At 31.8% G+C, this 25001-nt stretch overlaps 3 protein-coding genes across 4 annotated transcripts in view; 1 reads left to right on the top strand and 2 right to left on the bottom strand.

Annotated features, from left to right (window-relative positions):
• Nucleotides 1-1553: 1553 nt before the first annotated feature.
• LOC148607322 (cytochrome P450 4A10-like) overlaps nucleotides 1554-25001 on the bottom strand; it is a 33973-nt gene continuing 10525 nt past the window's right edge. The window contains exons 8-13 of one of the 2 annotated variants that reach the window (XM_088544375.1): nucleotides 18069-18198; nucleotides 16947-17070; nucleotides 6012-6207; nucleotides 4458-4537; nucleotides 3002-3067; nucleotides 1554-1908 (exon numbers count right to left, since the gene is read on the bottom strand). In XM_088544375.1, the coding sequence (XP_088400501.1) occupies nucleotides 1806-1908; nucleotides 3002-3067; nucleotides 4458-4537; nucleotides 6012-6207; nucleotides 16947-17070; nucleotides 18069-18198 (699 nt within the window). In that variant the 3' untranslated portion in view covers nucleotides 1554-1805. Of the gene's footprint in view, nucleotides 1909-3001; nucleotides 3068-4457; nucleotides 4538-6011; nucleotides 6208-8737; nucleotides 8877-9367; nucleotides 9786-16946; nucleotides 17071-18068; nucleotides 18199-25001 lie in introns of those variants that run through there. The other variant, XM_088544376.1, reaches the window with a different exon arrangement.
• LOC148607323 (uncharacterized) lies at nucleotides 7466-8796 on the bottom strand. The gene has a single exon (XM_088544382.1). It carries the CDS (start codon nucleotides 8794-8796, stop codon nucleotides 8449-8451), a length of 348 nt encoding a protein of 115 aa, XP_088400508.1. The 3' UTR covers nucleotides 7466-8448.
• On the top strand, nucleotides 19828-23003 carry LOC148607324 (cerebellin-2-like). The gene is made up of 3 exons (XM_088544381.1): nucleotides 19828-19892; nucleotides 21147-21285; nucleotides 22529-23003. Exons 2-3 carry the CDS (start codon nucleotides 21147-21149, stop codon nucleotides 22933-22935), a joined length of 546 nt encoding a protein of 181 aa, XP_088400507.1. The 5' UTR covers nucleotides 19828-19892; the 3' UTR covers nucleotides 22936-23003.

Raw genomic sequence — 25001 nt, forward strand, 5'->3', positions numbered from 1 at the left:
GTTGTGACGTCATTACGTAAGATCAACTTTACTCTTACAACTTTTTGTGAAATCGGCAACAGATGCTTGAGGATATCACTGTTTAAAAAAAAATTAAGCTTGTTCTTAAGTTTTAACACTTTTTTGCCTCAGGCTACATCTCTATACATACCTCTCTCTCAAGTTCATTCTAATTGCAAAATAAAGTTTGAATACTTAATCAGGTCTCCTTGCTAAATGGTACTTTTAGGGTGTAGTGTAATATTTGTTATAAGCCACATGATTGGTTGATTCTCTTCAAGCAATCCAGTTTATTTTGTAAAAAAAAAAAACTAATTTAGTGCTGTGGAAGATGTCTTTTGTGAAGCCTCGGGCACAACAGGAGCCATCAGAAAAGCATTAGAAGTAGGTCAGGTAATTGCATGAATATTGAGGACTATTTTTCCTGGAAGTTTTAATTTAAATTTTTATTGCACATGCTTGTGAGTGTAATATACAATGAGGGATCACCTCCCTAAACATTTTTTAAGGATAATATCCATAAAAGTTCTATTGCCTTGACGATACCATTGTAAATTGAGGCGGTATTTCAATATCTGCAGCAGACCTATAGTCTCTGATTGACTGCCTTTAACTCCACTTTATCTGGTCATAGTCCTCAACAGATGTTCTTACTTTTTATTTGGCTATCAAAGCAGTTGTCAATTTACTGATTTTATTTTACAAGCATGCTCTAACTATGGTCCTGGATCTGCTATACATGATGTGAAAAAATTCACAACAAATGAGTACTGCTCATTACAAATGTGTGAAACTATTTTCATTGTACTGTAGTAATATTCATGAAGTGAAGGGGATTGATACATAGAGTCAGGGATCGACATGAACAGTAGTCCAGTAGTCCTGTAGACCACCCCAAATTTGGAGAGGACTACTTGAAAATCTTGGATGTTAGTCCTATGGACTGTCTAAATTTTGCTTTATTTTTTGTAAGACCAAAAAAGAGAATCATCATTACTGTCTGGGGACTACCTGTTTTTCCTCTGAAGTAGTCCTGTTGACCACCAAACAAATTGTAGTTAGTGTCAAACCCTGAGTGTGAGTGGCTTTGATAATAGCAAACAATACTTTATAGTGAGTTATCTTGTGGGTGTAAAATTTGGTCATTTTGAGGCAAAAACGTATACCAAAGAACTTTGCAATTCTAATTTTTGAAGAAGCTAAGTATCTAAACTCAGAGTGAATATTTTTGTGAAATATATTTTCGCATTCTTAGAAGTCCCCTAAAATATGTCAAAATTAGCACTTGGTGAAAATTGCCATGCTTAAGATACCCCTGCTGAGGAGATTGATTATATTTGGGCTAGCCCAGTATGGAAATTGATTATTTGTGGTTTCCATAAATATTTCAGTGCTTTACAAAAAATAAGTTTAAATTTCATATTTAGTCAAGAAATAACTTTCTTATTTTCTGTACTTTTCGTTGAAAATATATAGTTTTAATACATGCTTTACTAGTCCCGATACTTGTGATCACTTAAGCTGAAGAAACAAAAGAACAAAAAACAAAAACATTTCACAATATGATTTTATTAAAATAAATTTTCATAACGTATAAGAATAAAAAGTATAAAGTATCACAGTCGATGTTTCCTGAGCAAGATGGAAAACCCTTAAAGTAACTTTTACTTCATGTATATATGTATAATTCATTAGCACTTTCAATTTTACAATTAGTATGTGAAAAATGCCAATCAAATTCAAATGATTTGACATATAACTATAATATAGTTCAAATAATTTAAAACAGTTTTAAAACTCTTTTGTCATCTTCTCTCCTTAAAATTCACCATAATTCCAGCTTTGGCTCTCATCACAAATTCCATAAAATGTTCAACCTTGTGTGTTGGATCTAAAGAGATTTCAAATCTACAACAAAAAATTATTATTAATATCTCCTCTTAAATCAGTAAAAATAGTCTTGCTATTTTACCAAAATTTTTAATGAAGTTTTGACAGAAAACTTATTTATTTTGTTTAAATAATAAATCCATAAATTGTTAGATCTCGTGAGGCTGTCCCTATGATATATCTGATAAATAAGTATTAATGATTATCTCCCTTTAAATTTTGGTGTACTTAGGCATAAAATTGCATTATGAAAGAATGGAGATATTTGATTTAAATTCCATCAACAATATCAACAGAAAGGAATAAATATAGGCATTTGCTCCTCGTCCAGGCATTAATGTGTGGACAGGGAGCCTCTTCAGGCTAATCATCCACACATCCGGTTTGCGTCATTAATATACGTAATATCCGCAATTGTATGACTATTAATGGGTTAGCGAACTGTAATCAAATTTAATTAAATGGACAGTTTTCTATTCCTGTTATATACTATTTGGGCTACATATTTGATAGTAGGAGCAAGCCCCTGTGCTTGAAAATGGACGGATTTTATAATGGTCAGACACGGAACAAGTCACAGAAATTATGATTTCTGATGTCAAAGTCAATGAATTGTCTTTACCTAATGTTTCAAAAATTTGAAGTAAAACCACAGAAAAAATATGAATATCACACGTGTTAAAAAAGTACATCAGTGCTGACACATGGGATGTTCTTAAAATTTTAGTTTCTTCAAAGAAGGACCAGTGTGAATGAACATGTTTCACATGTAAGGAGAAATTTTCTGTCTTCTTCTGAATGATTTTTAATTGATGTTTGTTACATCAAATACGATTTAATAACTTTAATTGTATTTGTATCATTTTGTAAATATTTTATATTAAAATGAATTTCTCCCAATTTCCACATTACTAACATAAATGAAGCATTTCCGTCACGTTTCCGTGTGTTATTGACTCAAACCAGATGTGTGAACAATAACCTTGTAGAGGCTTCCTGTTCTCAAATGCGTGGACGAGCAGCCACTGCCATAAAAATGATTAAAGACATTTCAATATCAAACTAAAAATATCTACATATTAAGATTTTCTCAAAATTTGAGAATCCATACCTGTTAATAATTCTGGCTATGATAACTTTTTCTTCACTCTGTGCAAATGACTGACCAATGCAGTTTCTGGAAAAAGGAATTTTTAATGAAAATAAACATAGCGCAAATATTGTAAACCAAATCCTAAGTTAAGAGAAAAAAAAATATCTTCACCACACCAGTATTCAAATATTTTCTCCAAACAACCTACAGTGGGGGGATCTAGTGAGGGAGATTCCAAGGGTTGGAACATTGTTTTCTGGGGGGAAAAAAAGACAAAAATAAGCAAAACATAGCCTGGAAGCACCAACCCTTTATGAATTATTTGATCTGTCTATGAGCTTGAACTACCTGTCACAAGCTGAAAAAAAAATCTCCAGTCTTACATTTTAAATGGTATCAACTGTCCTTGTAATTGAAAAGTTTACCCCTTCATAGAATATTGTTTTTTAATATAAAAGGTACAGTCACATGGTTATAAATTTTGCTGTCAGTTGTTATAATGTCTAAAATCAATTAAACAAAAAAAATTCACACAGAGTTTTGTGAATATAGTTAAAGTTACCAATACATGAAAACTTTGCTGTTTACAGTAATACAACATAAAATATACTTCAACTTATGAGCAATGTGGTGGGTGTTTCTAAAAAAGCAGAGGATGCTTACCCTACCAGTGCACCTAGTCCATGCCCTCTAGTTTTTAGTGGAGTCCAAGTTGCTCACTTACTTTTATTACTTACATGTTTTATTTTTGGTTATTTTATGTCCTTTGTTGCGTTTGTCTGTTTTCCATGTCTGGTCTTTGTCCCTGGATTACATTCTTTTGATTTCCGCTAGAATCTTGATTCCCTTGATTTACTTTTTCAAAGGATTATATGTTATGCTGATTTACCAGCTTGCAAAACAATAAAATTTGAAGCCCTATGAAAAGAAATAGAAGATCATTTTAATGTGTTTTATGAAAAAGAAAAATTAACAGTTTTCAGAGATATTTACACAGTGTGTTATGGTATTACCAGGTGAGGGACTCTTATGAGTGTAGAAAGGAATTTTAAAATCTCCCCTATCATAATCATATAAGTAATAAAATAAATGTCAAAAATTTCTTGTATGGACATCCAGAATAATCAGAAAAAAATTGGGCATCTAATATCGGCATGACATTAAAATGATACCCAACTATTTAGGTAGGTTTAAAACAATTTAAAATGTCCATAACTTTGGTATAAATAATTCAATCAAACAGAAATTAGAACTTGATCTGTATTTTATAATAGTCGATGACAATATTTAAAAAAAAAAATTTATCTGGAAACCGCCATGGACGGATGGACAGACAGATGGACATGCAATATCTTGGAAGGTTTAACACAATACCTTGCTGCCTCATGTAGTTGGGTATAAAAATACATACAATGTCACAATGTACTAAAAATTTCTTCACATTGTAGCTGTGTAGGTTATTCTTAGACCATACCTTGGACCAGCAGAAAATGGAGTAAAACTGTAGGGATCCTTGTCATTTCTCTCTCCTACAAATCTTTCTGGTTTAAAATCCTGAAAGAAAATTAAAAAAAAAGAGTTTTTAGCCATATATATTATTCATTCAAACAATTATAAATGAGAGTATGGTGGTTGACTAGAACAAGGATTTTAATTGGTAATAAAATAATACTTTTCACATAATATTTAAAATATTTAGTAATTTTAATGACCCTGCCATTTCATTTTTCCAGGTATTCAGTTTTAGCTAAATTTTTTTTCAAGTGCTTCTGAGCACCTGATATCATCACTTGCCTTTGTAGTGCTACTGAAATAAATAATTTGAGTAAAAAAAAACATTAACTTAAACTTTAAGTAGCAATCTTTGTAAGAATCAGGCAGTGGGTTAAACATGGTATGAAAAAATCCATCATTTTGATAGTGTATTTAACTATTTGCACCATCAGAATCAAGGAAAAAAAGACTGTTTTTTCCAAATCATTTTGGCTAATTGAGCTAAAATTTCATTGAACATTTCAAAGGCAGATAACTCTGTCGAATACCTCATTTTTCTAATATTCTTTTGAAAAATTTCTGAGCCTAGTCAGTGATGTGGAGATCAATTAACGGTCTTTTCAAATAGAGAAAGTATACTTGAGTGATAGTACATTGTCAGATTGGTGGGGTTTTGACATGCATGTTTCTGATTTTTCCCATTTTGCCTGATTCTTACAAACACTTACACTTAATAACTACATCTGAAAAGCAACAGGTAAACAATGGATTCACTTGTTTTAAAACCTACCAAGGAGTCATCTCATACAAAAGAATGGTGATGTGCATGTAGATTCCAAGTATGACTTACTGAAAGGTGGTCCAATACATCTGGATGGAGAACAGTATTATGAATTTCCTGTATGAATTACTCAAGAATTGTCTCATACATCTTGAATGAGATGAGCACTGTGGACTACCAGTACCACCTACCCAAGAATGGTCCCATACATCTGGATGGTGATGAGCACTGTGGATTACCAGTACCACCTACTCAAGAATTGTTCCATACATCTGGATGGTGATGAGCACTGTGGATTACCAGTACCACCTACCCAAGAATGGTCCCATACATCTTGATGGTGATGAGCACTGTGGATTACCAGTGCCACCTACTCAAATATTGTCCCATACATCTTGAATGAGATGAGCACTGTGGATTACCAGTACCACCTACCCAAGAATGGTCCCATTTTCTAGTATCTGAATGGTGATGAGCACTCAATATGACTTACCCAAGGACTGACCCACACATCTGAATGGTGATGAGCACTCAATATGACTTACCCAAGGATTGTCCCACACATCTGAATGGTGATGAGCACTCAATATGACTTACCCAGGGATTGTCCCACACATCTGAATGGTGATGAGCACTCAATATGACTTACCCAGGGACTGACCCACACATCTGGATGGTGATGAGCACTCAATATGACTTACCCAGGGACTGACCCACACATCTGGATGGTGATGAGCACTCAATATGACTTACCCAGGGATTGTCCCACACATCTGGATGGTGATGAGCACTGTGGATACCCAGTATGACTAGAAGTCCCTCTGGTAGCTCTGCCCCATTCACTGTCATGGGTTTATCTAGGGTCCGTGCTATCAGGGGAACTGGTGTATGGTGCCTCATTACTTCCTTCAGAAAACAGGATAGGTACTTCATCTCAGTGATGTCATCCCTGAAAAAAGCAACAAGAAAACCAAAAATAAAAAACCTTATCACTGCAAAACATGATTCTACCCCAACATGTTGAAATCTGTTCACTTAAAGCAAGTGTGGACACATTAATAGTTTTTAGCATACTTAATTATAGGAACTTTCAGTTCATTATAGACACAACATCTGTGACCCTTTTCACAAAAATTTGTAAGAGTAAATTTAGTCGTAAGTTATGACGCCACAATACTTTCATTTACTATAATGTCATAACTTACAACTAACTTTACTGTTATGATTTTTGTGAAAAGGACCACCGGTTTGGACATAATGTTGCAATAATTTTGAAATTCAATTAAAGTTAAAAGAATTTCTGCTTTGAGAGTACTCATCAAACACCTTTGGCATATGATTCCTATAACTCATAAGCCATCAGATATCTGTGATCTGATTAAAACAAGGCCAAGACATGTCTGGACCTCGGTCACTGTCATCTATTTGTTAGCACATATGTATCTCCAATACTTATATAAATACTAAGCAAGTTTTCAAACTACAGTGCGGATTACTAATTTCCTGAAGTAAGGTACACATACTGCTGAAAAAAATGGCTTAGTTCAACACGCTAACAAAGAGCCTTGCTAAATGCATCATGTAGAATTTCGTTCATTTGGGGCGATTATGGACACAAAATTTTTTGATACACTTAAGCATAGGGACTTTCAATTCATTATGGACACAACAACTTGTTTGGACACAATATTGGGCAACACTTGAAATAATGTTAAACCCTATCTCCTGGCTTTGGGTAGGTAGGGAGGGAAAATAGTATTTTTCCCCAAAATTTCATCTGATTCTGTAAAAAATATGATCAAAGAAGTGAAAAATTGTCAAAGACTGGCAAATACATTATTTGGATAGGACCAATTTTAATGGCTTTACTGATAATGCACTGTTGTCTCAACAACAGGTATATGAGATCTTCATATAACACATGATGTTCACCTGCATTAAAAGTTCAAACTATCACATCCTAACTGCATATGTCACATCTGAAATACATCACTTCTGAAATATGTCACTTCTGAAAGAAAGGTTTTGAGTCATAACTCTCTTTGATAGAGGATCTACATTTTTAGGACTTTGCTGACACTCAGTTCCTATTAATGCCACTTACTTTATTTTTGACAAAAATGACAATTTGATTTTTGACAAATACTTACAAAAGTAATGATGGTATTGCCATTTTTTCACAATAATTCTGAAAAAAAACAGTATGTTATTTGTTGCTTTATTGATTTTTTTTTTGAGTTAAGGTTTTTCAATAATTTTTAAGTTTTCTGCACCATGAATATGTACTTTGGCCTATTATTCACATGTTTTCTTAGTTTTTCAGTACTATATGACTATTGAGTTTTTACAACATAGCTTAATGGTTAAGACTAAATATCATGAAGCTGAAACTTTTATTTGTACCATGATATTTTTCTTAAAAATACACTAATGGACCAAGTTATGTTGCAACAAGACTAAATCATCAATTGTAAAGCTCATTAACTCTATGGTTATAATGTAGTAACATTGTGAGAACAACCTGATGGGTGTTCCTACAAAGGAAAGGACTCTTACCAAACTTGTGCACACAGAGTACAGGTTAAGTTTTTTTAGTTTTTTAGTGTATTCTGTAAGTTAATTTCTGTTTTCATAGTGTTTTATCTTTTTTCTTTGACTACTCATTCACACAGATTAGAGATATCCTGCTATTTACAAAGCATAACAATTACTTAAGTATATTATTCTGCTATTTTTAGGTGTTAAAGTTCAGTTTTCAGGTGACACCTGTATTTTTTATTTATGTTTACCAGAATATTTTCTAAGATTTGTTTTTTTTTTTCTAGCAATATCATTATTTAGTATTATTTTAAATATCTACATGTACAAAAGTAAATTTTGTAAGGTACATCAGCCAAATAGATACTTTTTCTACCAATAACAAACACAAAATATGAAGGAGACAATTTTATTGTCTGTAACATAGGAAATGTACAATTTCATCTCTATACACACCTACAAAAAAATAGCATAAAATCAAAATAAACATTTGACATAATACCGATAATTAAAACTCTCAATGTCACATGACTTCAATAATAACTGTGTCTTTTCACAATGTCATTAAAATATCAACACTAACAGTAACTTCTGACAATGTCATAGTTTGTTTATGAGCACTTAGTAACAGGGTTAAAGTTCACACTTGGTTTCACAAGGAATATTGGGTCGGGTCATCACTGTTGCTGTGGGTAATGGTTTTCAATGGAAGAGACAAAAAGTGCTGTGTGGAGTCAAAACTGCTGTCTGGAGTACTTGTAGCTTCTAAAGACTGGTCACTTGATGATGTAGCGAGGGCTTCAACATCAGGTACAGTGGTCTCTTGTGTTGTTTGGGTTGTCTCTGTCTCTGAAGCATCTTTAAGTGACTGGAATGGTTTTCTCTGACGTCTCTCTTTGGCACGTCGGTTTTGGAACCAGATCTTGATTTGACGGTCTGACAGGTTGAGCAGTTGAGAGAGAATCTTCTTGCGGGACTGAGAAATGAAGTTGTTATACATGTACTCTTTCTCTAGTTCTAGCCGCTGAAAGTCAGAGTAGACAACACGATACTTGTCTCTGGTACGGGTTTTGCCAGGAGCTGAAAAATAAAAATGTAATTTAGAAAATGAACAGAGTTTGTTTTGGATACATGACTAAAATTAAACATCATAACTATCTTTTAATTTTAGCATCGCTTAATTTGTGTATGATAAACAAAATAAAAATATGATTTTAAGTACTATGAAGCTTACTATTTGCTTCTTTATTGCAAAAAAATATCATTTGATCTCTTTAACATTATTGTATTTAGTTTTGAATAATTATAAGTATGGCATCAAACTTATAAAGGATGCAATCCTTCACACAAACCAAAAAACCATTACATTATTGATTGTATATAATCATTCTGTGCATTTAAAATTGAGATATGCTAGTACTATGCATTGAGATTATCTCCTGCAATTAGTAAAACAATTTACATAAGTTCTATACAATAAGCATCAATTATACAACATACTTCACCGTTATTAAAAATACTGAATAAGTTTTTATTTTACAATACCTACATGTAAATATAAGTGAACATACCTCTAGACTGACCATAGCTGGAGGGTTTCATCCAGTCAAAGTTGGCTGAGGGCTGATGTTGTTCAGCCAAGGGTGATGTACTACCGGTAGAGCTGACAGGACTGATGGAGGCGGCAGGCGAGGTGAACATCTGAGGCGATGATGAGGTTGCAACAGTCTGTGATAATGCATTGTAGTCATACATCTGGTACCAGCTGTAGGGGTTGTAACGATACTGGTACATACCGTGAAGCATTGGATGAGCTGGGCTTGGGTAGTAACCATTCTGAAGCCATTCTGGTAGCCTGTCTTGTTGAGAGGTCTGTGAGAAGTCAGCAATCTGGTTGGCAAAATCCTGCTGAGTGAGTGTTGGGTAGGCAGGTGGTGGATATTGCTGAGCCATACTGTTGTACCTACAGCTGCTGGTGTCACCTGAGCCCTGAAAATGAGCTGGAGGTGGGGTCTGTTGACTGTGTACCATTGTGAGGCAATATTAATCCAAATGTAATGTGCGTTTGTAAAACTCCAAAATCAAATTGATGATGTTGAAGAGCCAAGGTTATAAATTTATACCTTTATGACACCTCAGGTACTACTGAATCTACAATTGATTGGATGTGACAATTTGGTTCATTCTGATTGGCTAACAAGTGATTCCATGATCCATGGTTGATTGCACTCTTTGAAGAACTGTTATGATGTTCAAATTAACCCTTTAGGGTTTTATACAATGTTTTAATTGAAATTACAGGATTAAGTGGGTTTGTTGAATAGTAAAAACATAATAAAACAATGATTGTTAATAATTTGCTGCAAAATATGTATATAGGAAAATAATATGCAGGGATTAACACAAATGTGCATGGATTAATATGGATTTACATGAAAGAACATCAAAGAAAAATTATATATTCCAAAGCAATATTTTAATTTGTAATAAATAATTATTTTAACTGCATAAAATCAAACTATTAGCATATTTTTACTTAGTAAAAGAAAACTGTAATGCAAAAAATAATAAAATTAAGAATTATAGTTTTTCTTGATTTAAAAATCTAAATAAAAAATGAACTAACCTTCAACATGATTTTTCATTTTTTAACAATATTTCCATTCTTTAAAGCAGTTTTATTATACAAATATATATATCCAGCTCCCATTAACAGATACACAAAATATATTAGAAATTTTTTGGAAAAAAATAGACTATGAATTTATAAACAAATAAAATATTGAATAAACTTTGAATAACAATTTTATAGATACAGGTGTGTTTTTATTTTCAATTGAAATAAACTTTTGAATATTGAAAATATTGTAATTCTAATATGGCAATGATTTAATCTGTTTGTAGTATGCAGAATTAAGAACTAAACTCCCACTCAGTTTGTAGCAATAAATTCATTTTACTGCTGTGTAATGAACACAGTTTTAACTAGAAAAACTGTTAGCAAAGTTCAATAAAGGATGTGCCTTGCTCCCCATCCCAGAAACCATATGGTCAAAATATAAAAGTTGTGAAATAGGACATCGTTGTAACTGAAGTCTGCAATCAATACAATATGGCACAACTGTCAAAATATCAAGTGGCTGTGATGAGTAATTGTAGAGAAAACTGTAGAGAAAAATGGGCAGATGGACAGACAGAAGGACAGACACTGTCATCACTATATACAGGGGGCATAAATAACAGTTTTGATTCACTCTTAAGTTAGTGTACCTCCAAGACCATCTGAGGAGGGAAAACGCTCTCAGACCCACATGGGACTGGGAATAGGCCAGAGCTCCATCACAGCATCCCAGCTGCTAGTGGAACATACTCTGACCAAGTTCCTCAGTCAAGTATTTCGAAGGATGGGCTCTGCTATCAACACCCATTGATTAACTATAAATTTCAATCTTCAGTATCCAATCTGATTTAAATTGACAATTTTATTGCGTGAATTCAAGTGCATATCTTTATCTTATTCTATTTATTAAAAATATCGTAATCATTTCTCATTGTAGTTTTGCTTTTTAGTTAAATATGTAAAACTTCTTTTTTGTAGTGAAGAGGAAAAGTTTAAAATTTTCACTTTGAAGTCACTAATAAAATAATTACAGTAACCTCCCAATTTGCACTGTGAAAATAAGGCTTAATTACAGAAAAAAACTATATTTTAAATTTTGTTTGGCGAAATGTTGTTTAAGACATGTCCTTTTTAAAATGTGTCCATTGTGAACAATTTTCAGAAAGAAAGGACTACCAAATAAATTTAGATATCAAGTCATGAAGATTCTGAATTGCACATACAATGTATTTCATTCAAAGTCTTCATCTGCAAGATTGCAATTTATTTCCTCCTAAAGCCAGCAATAGTGTGAAAATATGTTCAATATTTAAAAGACAACCTTTTTTTGCAAACAAATGGAATAATGTATAAATAAAAACTGTTTCAAAGAAGAACTTTTACATTGTACTATGATTAACCATGTTTTGCAAATAAAACTTTGTGTGTATGTAATTTCATTTCCTTTTTTTGTATTTTTTTATTAAAAATATTTAACAGAACATTTTCATGAATGTATCATGAAAATGTTTCATATTTTTTATCATAAATTATACACCATCTTAACATTTTTATGGCCTCCAATGTCATACATATTTTACCTGGACTTTATTAGGTTACTGATGGGGAACCTATTTCACATCCTTTTGATGGCAGATCTATTGTTTTTATCTCTTGATCAACATCCCTTTATATGGCATCACCTGGTAATTTCAGGTGATGTTTTTATTGAAGTAATACTTTAACCCAGAGTTACCTGTCAAACTGGAAATACCCAATACACAAAAGGTATTTCCTGTTTTAATGTTTGTGTTGAAGTCATACCATTGCAGGTAGTCTACCTGTCATTCAGACCTGTTCAATACACAAAAAGTGAAATTTGACATTTCCTGGCTCCATCATGATTTCTACAGGTGATGGTTTTATTGTTTAAATGAAACCAAACACACAATTGAAGGTAAAAAGAAGAGACTTGTCAATTTTTATTACTAAATAAACAATTTTGACACTGTGGGGAAAAGGTCATATGAATTAACTGAAAATTGAAAACTTGAATATTAATGAGGAAAATAAAATAAATTAAATCATCAAGTAATTATTAACAAAAAATTATATATTTTGACAAAAAATGAATAAACACACTTTAACTGATGAAATGACAGATAAAACCAAACTGTAAAAACATTTTGAAATTTTTTTTTATAAATTTATTTAAAAATGTGATTCTAAAATATTGATTTAATAATTTCATATTATCAAGAAACTTTTATAATTATTACAACAATTTAATCAATTTTACTATTAGATTCCATCACTGAAAAATATCTACAAATAAATATAAATTATTTATTTAAAAATTCGTTGCTAAAAATATTTATTCAACATTTTTTAAACAACTTTCCAAGTAAATTACAATTCCTGTTTTTATTGTACAAAAGCTTAAAATATATTCATATTCACAATCTTTATGATCATTTTAAAACATTTTTGTTTAAGACACTCTCCATGCAAATACAATTTATTTTAAAATCTGTATAAAAGTAAATACAAATTATAATTAATTACATTATTTGTTCAGTTGTTTTCATTTGTAGACAGGAGTTAGGCAAGGTGATTACATGTCTCCTACATTGTTTTATTGAATCAAAGAAAAGAACCTCTTATCTTGTCATCATGTTGTTAACAGATAACAGTCAATACACAATAGTACTTGTTAATACACACTGGTAATTTAACAATTTCTAATATTCAAATAAAAAAATGCTATGTGAAGTTTTACCAAACAGAAAACATTTTTTGTTGTTGTTGTAAAATTTTTAATGAAGATGATTTTAACAAGAGAATGAAAAAAAGCTTATTAACATATTGTCCTTTAGAACAAATCAGTATTCAAGAATTTTTTTTTATTTTCACACATTTCTCTTTCATTTTTTCGTATACCAAAGAAAACATATCATACTACGGTTAACAAAATCAAGGTTATTGTGCATGGTGTGCAAACAAATAATGTTTTGAATTCAGCAAAAGAATAAAACACATGGGAAAAGACTGTTATGAAAACATAGTCTCTAACAATTAAAGTAATAAATAATATATGATTTATATTAAATCAGGTTAAAAATTTAGCTTTAGACATTTGGGAATTACACTTGATTTGTGATTAGACGTTCTGGGTATTAAAGGTCTAAATAGGTAATAACTTTAGACATTCTGGGATTAGACATTCTGGGATTAGACATTTTGGGATTAGACATTCTGGGATTAGACATTCTGGGATTTGACATTTTGGGAATGGACATTCTGGGCTACAACAGAACGAAGAAGGTATGAAAACATGCACAACTTCATGTTATTGACTTAATTTATGTCCTCTGAATTTTTGTACTACATTTACAAAACTTCATACCGTTTTCCAACAAAATTTTTCTCATTGAACAGGAAATTCCCTTTTCATTTTCTTATCATATACTAGAAATATTCATTCAACAGTTTATGTAACCCATAAAGTTATAAAAGATGAACATTCTAAAATTTTAATAAGGTTTATGCAGGAAGATATGTAAAGGACAAAATATTTGCATTTACTTATTATCATTCTTTATGAAATTATGCAAGTTTCATAAACCTGAACATTTAAATTTGATCAAACCTAATAAAGTATTTTAATATATTTAATGTTATGTCTCCAATGATATAGGTAAAATGCTTAAACAAAAGTTTTATCCAGTGTTTTTATTTTTTAGTTTTTATTCATAAAAAAAACCAACTCACATAAACCCCTACAAAAAAGAGCAAGAAAACAGAAACTATTTAGTAAAATTCTGTTTGATCATTTGTTAAATTTGTAGACAGGAGTTAGGCAAGGAGATTACATGTCTCATCCATTGTTTCACACCATCAAAGAGAACATCATACTGAAGCCATATAATCTCGTTCTACATCATGTTAACAAAACTATTATCATCACTGATAATCTTGTTATAATCAGGTAATTACCGATAATAATGAACTGAATTAAAAAAAATATATTCAAATTTGTTTTTCCATTATGGGTCCACAGATTACTTGGATACACAAGAATATCCCAGAATACCCCAAAACACCCAAAAATACTTCAAAACATTATAGGATATAGTCATGATAAGTACATATGTATAGGAAATATACATTTTCTTTTGAGATGTGATATATTTGAATGGAAATTTTTTTAAAAAAATGAATACGAGGCTCAAAGGAGCCTGAATCGATCATCTGATTGAATTTGCCTTTCAATGGCAATCAATTTAACAAGCAGTGGTCCAACAATTCTGACTCAAGAAGACTTTGGTAGGACTTTTCATAATGATCATTTCACTAAATGAAAGTTTCTGTCTATCTATCTTAGTTTTCAAGATATTGGCTGAAAACGTTAATGGCAATAACTCTTACAAGGAGTCCCCTGACAACTTTTATCCCTGGAAACTTTTGTAGGCCTTATAATATGGATCATTTCAGTAATTAAAAGAATTGGATAGACCTAATCGATTTGGAGATACATATATATATAAAAATGCTGTCTGACCCCAATGTTCTATTTCTAGTAATAGTGGCTATGTTTTTCAGCAGATCAAAAATCACCACATCAGTTCTATCCATTATACCCCAATAAACATTCATACAAAGTTTGGTTTCAATTGGTCATGTAGTGTCAGAGGAGAAGATTTTTGAAAGAAATACATTAAAAAAGGCAAAAAAAACGTCAAAAAGGGCAATAACTTCAACATGGCTTAACAAATTTGACCACAGATAGGTCTCATCAGGTATGAGATCACAATTAATTCCCCATGACTTTTTGTTGTATACGAATATTGTTCCTTTTTTTTAGTGTGTTTCTTCCTGAATTTTTTTCTTTGCTGTCCTAAACTTCATTGCTTAGCATTTGCTGCAGAAATGTAGGACAAGGATCAAATTTACAAGGGATTTTTTTCATTCTGTAATGTTATGTGGAAGTTGTGATTTGGTCCTATGGAAGAAGGTCAAAAGTTAGAACATTAGGTAGTGGTCACTTCATGTCTACAGGGTCTCCGAAGCTAAGGTGCTTAAAATAAAAAATGATGGTAAATTTTCTGGCATTCTTATAGAAATCTGCTTATATACATGTTTCCATATTGATGAAGTTTTATTGAGTTTGAAGCAGTAGAATTTTTTTTAAATGTCAAAATGGGTCTGTTGAAATGCACTATGAAATTAATTGTGTTTTCATATCATTATGCTGAACACTTGTCCAGCTGTGCTAAAAAAATAAAACAAATGAATTAAAAATATTAACTTTGAATTTAGGTGAAAAAAACAGTAATTTTTAATTTAGTTTACAACAAATCTCTTACTATTGAAAATAACTTCCCACTATATACAATGCTCAAAAATTTGAAAATAAAATTGCCATGGCATTTTCAGTGTTGTTCTTTTAACATCTTTGATAAGACCTATTTTTTAATTAAGTAGCACCCCAGATACGAATCACGTAAAATATGATTCATGGTTGGAAAGCCTACGTATTTCAATTTTTGATATTTTGTTTTACATGTTATAGAAAACAGAAATTAACATGCGGCTTTTTATATAACCCTTGTTCATAAAAGATAAAAAAATATATAGAATGCACTGTAGAAGTCAAAATCAAGAGAAACTCTGCAAATGATACTTAAATACAATAGAAACTGTTGGATTTTCAATTTAGATTATGTCCTAAAAGCAGACAGCTTGGAATGAATGATAATTCATTTCATCATGTAGACCTATCAAGTAACTTAATAACAAAAATAAAAATGTATAGCCTTTTTGGGGTTGTATCACATATTACCAAATTTGCATGATTGTTACAAAGACTACAACTTAATTTTTAAATTCAGTTAACTTACCAAAAAGGTAGATGCTTTTTTCTAATGGAGAAGCAGAATTAGGTCAGGGGGTTGTGGGGGGTGGGGTATTGGCAATGCCCAATTGAAAGCAAAAAAAAAAAAATTTTTTATGTAATGCTGTGGTGCAAAAATAATATTCTTTGTCAACATTTACAAGGCACAGCCTTGACTAATGCATTAGTTTAGATTTTTAGATTTGTATACGCAACTATGTCATTAACTGCCAATATACATAGGTTCAGTGACTAAATTCCCAGTAAATCCTGTCAATAAGTGATGTAAACACAACAGTTCAAACAAGTTTCTGGTGAAATATGTAAATTATTTTAATGTCTCTATTTTTAAATAAAGTCATGGAAAGCTAAAAATACTATGAGCAAGACCCTCTGCATCAAACAGACTTAAAATGTAAAAAAATTGAGGAGTATTATCTCCCTTTGAAGGACTTGGACAATAACTATATGCCTTCATGCAGTTCTACATAAAATGCCCCACCTTCATCCATAATATCATTTGTAATCCCTCCAGTGGTTTAGAAAAGATGTGCTTACAAGGTTATAACATGGTTCATTTTAATTTACCAAATGAAACTGTAAATGAGATTTCATGATTTAAATCATCAAGTCACAACATTCCTGTTGTAAAACTTACCCATCTATATACTGCTTGTCACCAATGACCTTTTTGACCTCTTGGTAGACCTTTTCCTGTACATCCTTGTGTTTACCTAAGCTGTAAAGGCTCCAACTCAAAACACTGGCTGTTGTCTCATGTCCTGATATAAAAATGAGGCTTACCTCAATGAGTATGAATACTGTGAGCAAGTTCCCCACCCATTTCACTTGTATTTGCATATAAAACCCTCATGTTAAAATATCCCCATTTGCAAGTACTCAACAATAATGATCTTCCTTCATGCTTATCTTTTATAATTAATACACCCAATAAACTTCGTTATAATCCATCCAACAGTTGAAAAAAAATGTACTAACAGGTTGTTTAGATGTAATCCTAAAAATAATTTATGCTAGTAACGCATATACTGTAGTATCTCGATATGATGTCTAATCTTCCGAATAAGTTTTGTCAAAATGCCTTGAGCAGTGTAAGTAGAAGTACCACTTATATATGTGAACAGTCTATATAAAATGCTCAGTAGCTGTCTATGTAAGGATCATGCAAAATTTGATACACCCTGAAAAAGTCTACATATTTTTATTTTTGTAATTAAGTTGTTTTATGGGTCTATACTATGAAATGTTTAATTATTCATTCATATCTGCCTGCTCTTAGGAGATAATCAACATTGAAAATCCAATAGATTCTGTTGTATTTGAGTGTCATTTACAGAGTTACCTACCTTAATTTTGAAATTTACAGTGCATTCTATATAATTTTTATCTCTTAAGAACACAGGTTATATGAAAAACCAAATTTTAATTTCTGTTTACTATGGCGATTCATACAAAATATCAAAAATAAAAATATGTAGGCTTCTCACCCATGAATCACATTTTGCCAGATTACTAGCTGGAGTTTTACTTAATAGACAGTCAAGGAATCACCTCAAAATGGATAACAACAAACAGGTGGAGAGGTGGACTGACGGGTGTATAAACCATAAAAAGGTTTCTACCAAAAGACAGGTGTTAAAGGATGGCTGTGTAATTCAACTTTATCAAACTGAATCCTGAAAACTGTCTCTAACTTTGAAAGAAAAAAGTGATAATAAACAATTCTATTTTTTTTTTCTCTTAGAAAAAACTAATTTACCAGCAAACATAAATGTATCAACTTCACTTCTAATTTCTTCGTCTGTCAGCCCATTCCCATTGTCATCTTTGGCTGTCAGTAAAATATCTAAGAAGTCCAGCTGTCTTTTAGCATGACCATCAACATTTTCCTATAAAAATCAACTTCAATGAAAATGTAATACCATGAGCCACCTGTGCAAGACTTGTAACAGTAGTCAAGGACAATAACCCCTCACCCTTTAGTTAATGTAATGCATTTTCATGTATAACATTTAATCCACTCTGAACAAATTATAGCTTTATGTCAAACTGAGACTGACCAACCATCCCAGATGTCACCTCTATTTCAGCACAACATGATATTTTAATTTGCAAAGAACTACATTCAAATAAACTAGAGGCTCTCAAGAGCCTGAATCACTCATCTTCTTAATTTTTCCTCTTTCAAGGGCAATAACTCTAACAAGTTTGAACCAATGCATACTTTTGTAGGCCGAATCATAAGGATCATTTCATTAATTTATAGTTTCTTACTATTTATTGAAGCTTTTATGAAAACAACAATGAAGTCATTTTTCACCTTCCGTGGACAATAACTATAAACAAAGAGTCATTGTACAACTTCAGAGTAGACCACCTTGTACCCAGTTCACCTTAGCTGTCAAATTGGGTACATAAAATCATTCTTATTTGGTCAAAGTAAGATTTTGAGTGAACTATGGCGAAATGAGAACACACCAGAAAACCTTATCTTATATAACCTTTTATCAATTAAAGAATTTTTGTATCTATTATGGTTTTCAAAATATTGCCCAAAAAATGCAAAAACATATTTTATTTTGGCTTTCAAGGTCAATAATTCTAATCAGAAGTCATCAAACAACTTAGACCTGATTGAGACTTTTGTACAGCTTTTCAAGCCGAAGAAGAATGTTGCCTTATTTTTACACTATCTCTCAGTTTTTTTTTTAGATATACCTAAAAATAACTGGCTTTACCCCTATGTTCTATAAATAAACATGGTGGCCATGTTTTAAAACTGATTAAAAGTTTAATGAAAACACTAAGGAACATTCAAGCAAACTTAGATAAAATCTGTCAAGCAGTTACAGAGAAAATGTTTAAAGAAAATTTTACAGATAATGGGGGACCCCCATGTGAAAAACAATGTATTTGGAGCAATATGTTTACAATGGACAGATGGAATAAGGGCATTTGTATAACATAATATGTCCTGATTTGGAATGGTGTATAAACAGAAATGTAGAATACTGTTGTTGAATACAGACAAGAATACGAACTAGAAAACCTATAAGCAATGCTCACTAAATGATACCCCCGCTGCCCCATTTTCACATTTTGACCTCATAATTGATTTGAATCAAAATCTAAGAACAGGGGATGCAAAATGGGAATATGTAAAAAAAGATTCTGCGAAAGTTTTATTAAATTCCATTCAGTGATGTAGAAGGAGTAATGGATAAGAGATGGATACCTCTGTGTAACGAAAGAAAGTGTGGACACCCTTTCCACAGAATACCCCCACTTCATTTATGATGTAAATGAAGTAAAATTATCTAGTTCACTGTGAAATGGTTGTGGACACGACAGTTAGGGATTTATAAATTAAAAGTTGACAATTTGAAGAGCTACCACACCAATATACCACTATTTCACTGTACATTTCCACTTGCATGCAACAATACAGAACTTCCTTGTCATTGATACTATAATTACAAAATCAATACTGTAAAAAAGTCTCAATTCATGAAAATGTATGAAAATATAAATTGTGGGTTTAAATCAGAACATTATAGACTTCAGGTTTACCAGCAACAGAACAGTAAGTTGAATAAAATCTCTTAAAACTTGACAATCTAGCTGCATCAGCTAAGCTTTTGGTTCTCATTCAAATCTGACACTAAATAGGTACAGACCAATGTAAAAATCAGCAGTTATAATTTCAAAAGAATATTTTGTTGAATTATTTAAGGAGGTAGACCTAGGGTAAGGAACACAACTCTTCCAAATCATTGGAATGTTTGTATTCAGTGTATTACATCAATCTCATGTAAGCATCAAAGTAACTTGGACTGATTTCATTCTGTTTCAAATGAAAGCTTAAATAGGCTTTAGTGAAATTGAATATGATACAAATGTATCACTGATTTCAAAAGTTATGTCCTTTAAAATTGGTCTACCTCTGTAGAGCATACTCAGAAAACACTCCCAAAACAGCTGAGATAGCATGGTGATATGAATAAAAGAACATTTTTGACTGGTTACAGAGAAAAAACGGCAGGAAAATTTTACAGTGTACTTAATTTCAACCATTTTTTAAATGATAAAATCTCTTAAATCAGCATTACAAGTGCATAGGGATTGTTTATGGAAGATATTGAATGTAGTTCACAGTAAAAATTCTATTTTTTTTTTGGTGTTATTATTGTTGTATGCCTTGCCTGAATTCTATCTAGTTCAATTCTTGCTCCTTTTAGTTTCTCAAAAAAATTTCTGTTTTCTTTCCCTGGTTTCACTGTTTAAGTAATAAACTATCAATTATATTCATAACATTAATTTTATGGAGTATTTAGCTACACAGGACATCAATTGTCTTAATTCCTGAACACCTTTTGCTTTTGTATGCTAAGATTAAATTTTGATGATTCTATCAAAAAAAAATAATAATCAACAGTTCCGAAACCTACTTTTGTTAGTAGGTATCAATTTTTGATGTATGTAACAATTTCATCAGATCATATTTTTTATTCGTGGATTTCATTTCGTCATGGTCATTTTCAAGTAAAATTTCATGACTTTACATGTTGTTTGGGAATCAGCTACGCTTGAGTTAATCATTAAAATGTCATAGTACTCAAAGAGTATTTCCAGTTCTAATGCAGTATAAATTTCAAAACTCTATAAGTACCTAACATGATAAAAAAGACATGTTTTAGATTTTTAAAAACATTAACATTAACATTAACAGCACAAAGTTGAGGAAACAAACAGCCTAGAGGAAATTCTCATGTAAACATCCTATGAAACTGTAACTAGGCAATATTTGACATATATGTTTCTATTTTCCTTGCATAAGATGCAGATTATCTACATTTTTCTGGGATTTGTATTGGTTGTCAGTGTCAACAGTTCCTGCCAAAAGGGTTTGATGAAAAGCATTCAGTACCAACTAAAACTTTTTGGAGACCAAAGTTGTGAATGCAGAAATGAGCCAAGTAATTAAACATTAACATCTTATTGTCTAGATTTATATGATCTGACTTTTTGAAAACAAAAGCTTAAGAGTGCAGCTTCACATTCAATTCCATGCTTTTGTTCATATTTGATGCCCAGCACATATCTTAAATTTGAAGACATCTAGAGATTTAGAGGTCAATAAGTTCAAGTTCAAGGTCAAGGCCAGTTTTCCTGAGATAAAATTTCAATAAAAAGATAACTCTATTTCATTTTCAGTTCAATTGTATGTTGTTTTCAATTAATAAAAGAATATAGATAAAAAGCCAAAAAAAAAAAAAGAAAAGAACAAGTCATACAAGTAATTCTTGGGTAGAATCTTACATGTGAAGACTGTAGAGGTCTCAGAATCGTATTAATTTTTCCATAGACTTTTATAGTAAGTGCATATTTTTAGGATTTAAAAAAAAATATGTAAATTGATTCAATATAACTTTCACCTTTCACTTATGTAGCATTTCTAAGGACATGTGAAAAAATAATTTCCAGCAAAGAAAATAGGGTGAGTCCACAAAGATCGGACAGAAAAGTAGTCTTGAACTATAAATAGCCATTTTCCCTACTTTCACTTTCGTTTTGCACTCACCAAACCAACCTTTTCAGTGGAACATTTTTATGTTACTATGTTAGATTTTCTTTTAAAAAAGTTCTTCATCTTACAGTGTGATGTTTGTTCTATTTTATAAGTCATTGTTCATATCTTTTGACAAAACATTAGTTTGTTGAGAGGCAAAAAGAAAATGCACTATATTTTTATAGCATCCATGTTTTGACGTACACCCACACAGGGATATGCAATACGATACTGGTACCTAGAGTGACACCTGGCTACATCAAACATTATCAGGGTAGACAACTTTTGTACATCATATTATGACATAGGTTTAAATGACTTGTCAAAACAGTTAGATGTCAGGTTATTGACTGGCTTCCATTTATTTAGGGTTCAGTTTAGACAAGTTCCTCTGTACTATATAACTGTCAAATTTGCAATGCAAATTTTTGGTCATTCCGTCCGCGGGACTCGAACTCTAAAATGACTGTTCTAACCAAATGCATCATATTTAACATCAAAATTGTATAAGTAACTCTGTATATCATCTTTTTTTTAACCTTTAACTTCCTACTAAAATATTAGATTCTAATGTTGCGCTGCTGATGAGAAGTTACTTCATGAAACATGCATGTGTACAGCATATCTTGATATGATTGGCTTTTCTGTAGTTCTAGGAGAAGATAGTAAGAGGATAGGATTCCTAGCCACTAGTTCATCAAACAAAGAAAATGTCCCTAAACATACAGTGGTTATTTTTGATAAAGTGCTGAATAATGATGGAAATGCCTACAATCCACGCAATGGAATATTTACGGCACCAGTTGATGGCCTGTATCTATTTTCCTGGACAGTAGCAACTAATGCACACAAGAATTTTGTCACTTTCCTCGAATACAATGGTCAAGATGTGGGAAGAAACCATGCAGGCTCAGATGGTACTTGGAACAGTTCAGCAAGTCAAACACTTGTTTTGCACATGAAGAAGAACCATAAAGTCCTGCTCAAAACATACTATAAAGGAGATTATATTCATGGGGGTGGATGGTCAACTTTTACTGGAGCCTTAATAGCATGACAGAACAGCAAATAAAGAATGTATCATAATGCACTGAGTTTAAAATGAAGAATAAAGTGTTTGAGAAATTTGTGTATTCCTTCCATTAAGATTGTTGAACAAAGTTTTAATTCTTTTTACATGCCATACCTGCCTCATACATGTTGAAATTGCCAGTTAAAGGAGTTAGCTAAAGGATTTCATTTGCCAATCAGTTGATCACTTGCCAGTCACTGAATGGTCGAGGGTTTTTCAGGAATTTCTGGCCTCTGTATGTATTGTTTTGTTTTCACTTACAGTTTACTTTTGAGTTGCTGGAGTACATTGTATATGAGGCCAACTATTTCACTGTACCTGTTGAAGCCAGCTGTAGCCTGTCCTTTGGTGTGAGGGTTTCCTTGTCATTCATTAAAAACCCAAGGGTCACCTTGAGCTGACATTTTTATTCCTGTTGAGGTTGTTGTCTTTTTGATATATTATCTGTATCCATTCTCGTTATATTCAATCCCTGGTCACATGGTATAATTTTGGCAAGTAAATCATGCTCTTTTGTTACATATTCATTCTTAAGTCTTGAATATCTTTTCTCAACTATATTCAAGTGCTTCTGTCTAAGTGATCTTTACACTCACGTAGAATTGATTCCACTAGCAGAGAAGTTTTTCTTTCAAAATCACACTAAATTCAGAAAATCTGGTAATTTTCTTTCAAAAAACTTTCATACTACTATGAAATCGATCAAAACTAAACTCTAAATCATTTTTTTCACAAAAATTTCCACCTGGACAAAACCAACACCTGCCTTAAGGAGGTATACCAAGGGTAAGGGACACAACTCTTACAAATCAATGGAACATTTGTATTCAGGCAGCATTTTACATCAATCTCATGTACATGTAAGCATCAAAGTAACTTAGACTGATTTTCATTCTGTCTTAAATTAAAGCTTGATAGCTTTGGTGATATTGAATATGATACAAACATATCACTGATTTCAAGAGTTATGTCCCTTACCCTAGGTCTTCCACTTTAACCAAACAACATTTACAGTCCAAAAAGTATTTGGTTACGATAGGTTACACTGTACTGTACATGAATTACACCATTTGAACAAAACTAGAATTTGATTCAATTAATAGGACACATTAAAAAAAACAACAAATGAATATATAAAAGCTCAGTTTGTAACGCTAAATTGATTTTTTATAATATTCAAAACACTGAAAAAAAAATCTCTTACAAAACCTCGAGAAAACAGGTAGGACATATCATAAGGATCATTTCAGCAATTGAAAGTTTCTATCTATCATAGTTTCAAGATACTGACTGAAAAACTGTATCCACCTTTCATGAGCTATAACTCGTAAAAGGAGTCCTCTGACAACTTTTATCCCTAAAGACTTTTGTAGGCCTAATAATAAAGATCATTTCAGCATATATGCAAACTACTGTCTGACCTCTATGTTCTATTTCTAGTAACAGCAGCCATGTTTTTCGACGGATAAAAAATCCCCACATCAGTTTTATGCAGGATACCCCAATAAACATTCATACAAAGTTTGGTTCTGAATGGTCACATAGTGTCAGAGGAGAAGATTTTTGTAAGAAAAAACATTAAAAATAACCAAAAAAAATGTCAAAAAGGGCAATAACTCTAACATGATTTAATGGATTAAAATAAAAATTTATCAACAGGTAGATCTCATCATGCTGAACACTTTGACCCTGTCAGAATTTGGCTAAACCTAACTATTTTGGAAATATATGTGAAGAACTACTGTCTGACCCTAATATTCTATTTTTAGTAACAGCAGCCATGTTTTCCAACAGATCAAAAATCCCCACAACAGATCTATGCAGGATACCCCAAGAAACATTCACACAAATTTTGGTTTTAATTGGTAAAGTAATGTCACAGGAAAAGAGTTTTGAAAAATTGTTAATCACGATGGACAACGACAATGGATGCCAAGTGATGGCAATAGCTCACCTGGCCAAAGGCCAGGTGAGCTAATAAATCGTTGATTATAATATAAAAGACTTTTTAAAATCAGAAAGCCATGATGATCAATAGATTGTTGCTCTAG

Source organism: Perna viridis, chromosome 9, assembly GCF_037379345.1.
Source record: "Perna viridis isolate PV_CMFRI_1.1 ecotype Kerala chromosome 9, ASM3737934v1, whole genome shotgun sequence".
Lineage (NCBI taxonomy): Eukaryota > Metazoa > Mollusca > Bivalvia > Mytilida > Mytilidae > Perna > Perna viridis.

Bases quoted from the DNA above. Each gene is read 5' to 3' on its own strand.
- LOC148607323 (XM_088544382.1), bottom strand. From the start codon at position 8,796: ATGTATAACAACTTCATTTCTCAGTCCCGCAAGAAGATTCTCTCTCAA.
- LOC148607324 (XM_088544381.1), top strand. From the start codon at position 21,147: ATGCAGATTATCTACATTTTTCTGGGATTTGTATTGGTTGTCAGTGTC. The intron at 21,286-22,528 runs GTAATTAAACAT...GCTTTTCTGTAG, and splicing joins TGAATGCAGAAATGAGCCAA to TTCTAGGAGAAGATAGTAAG.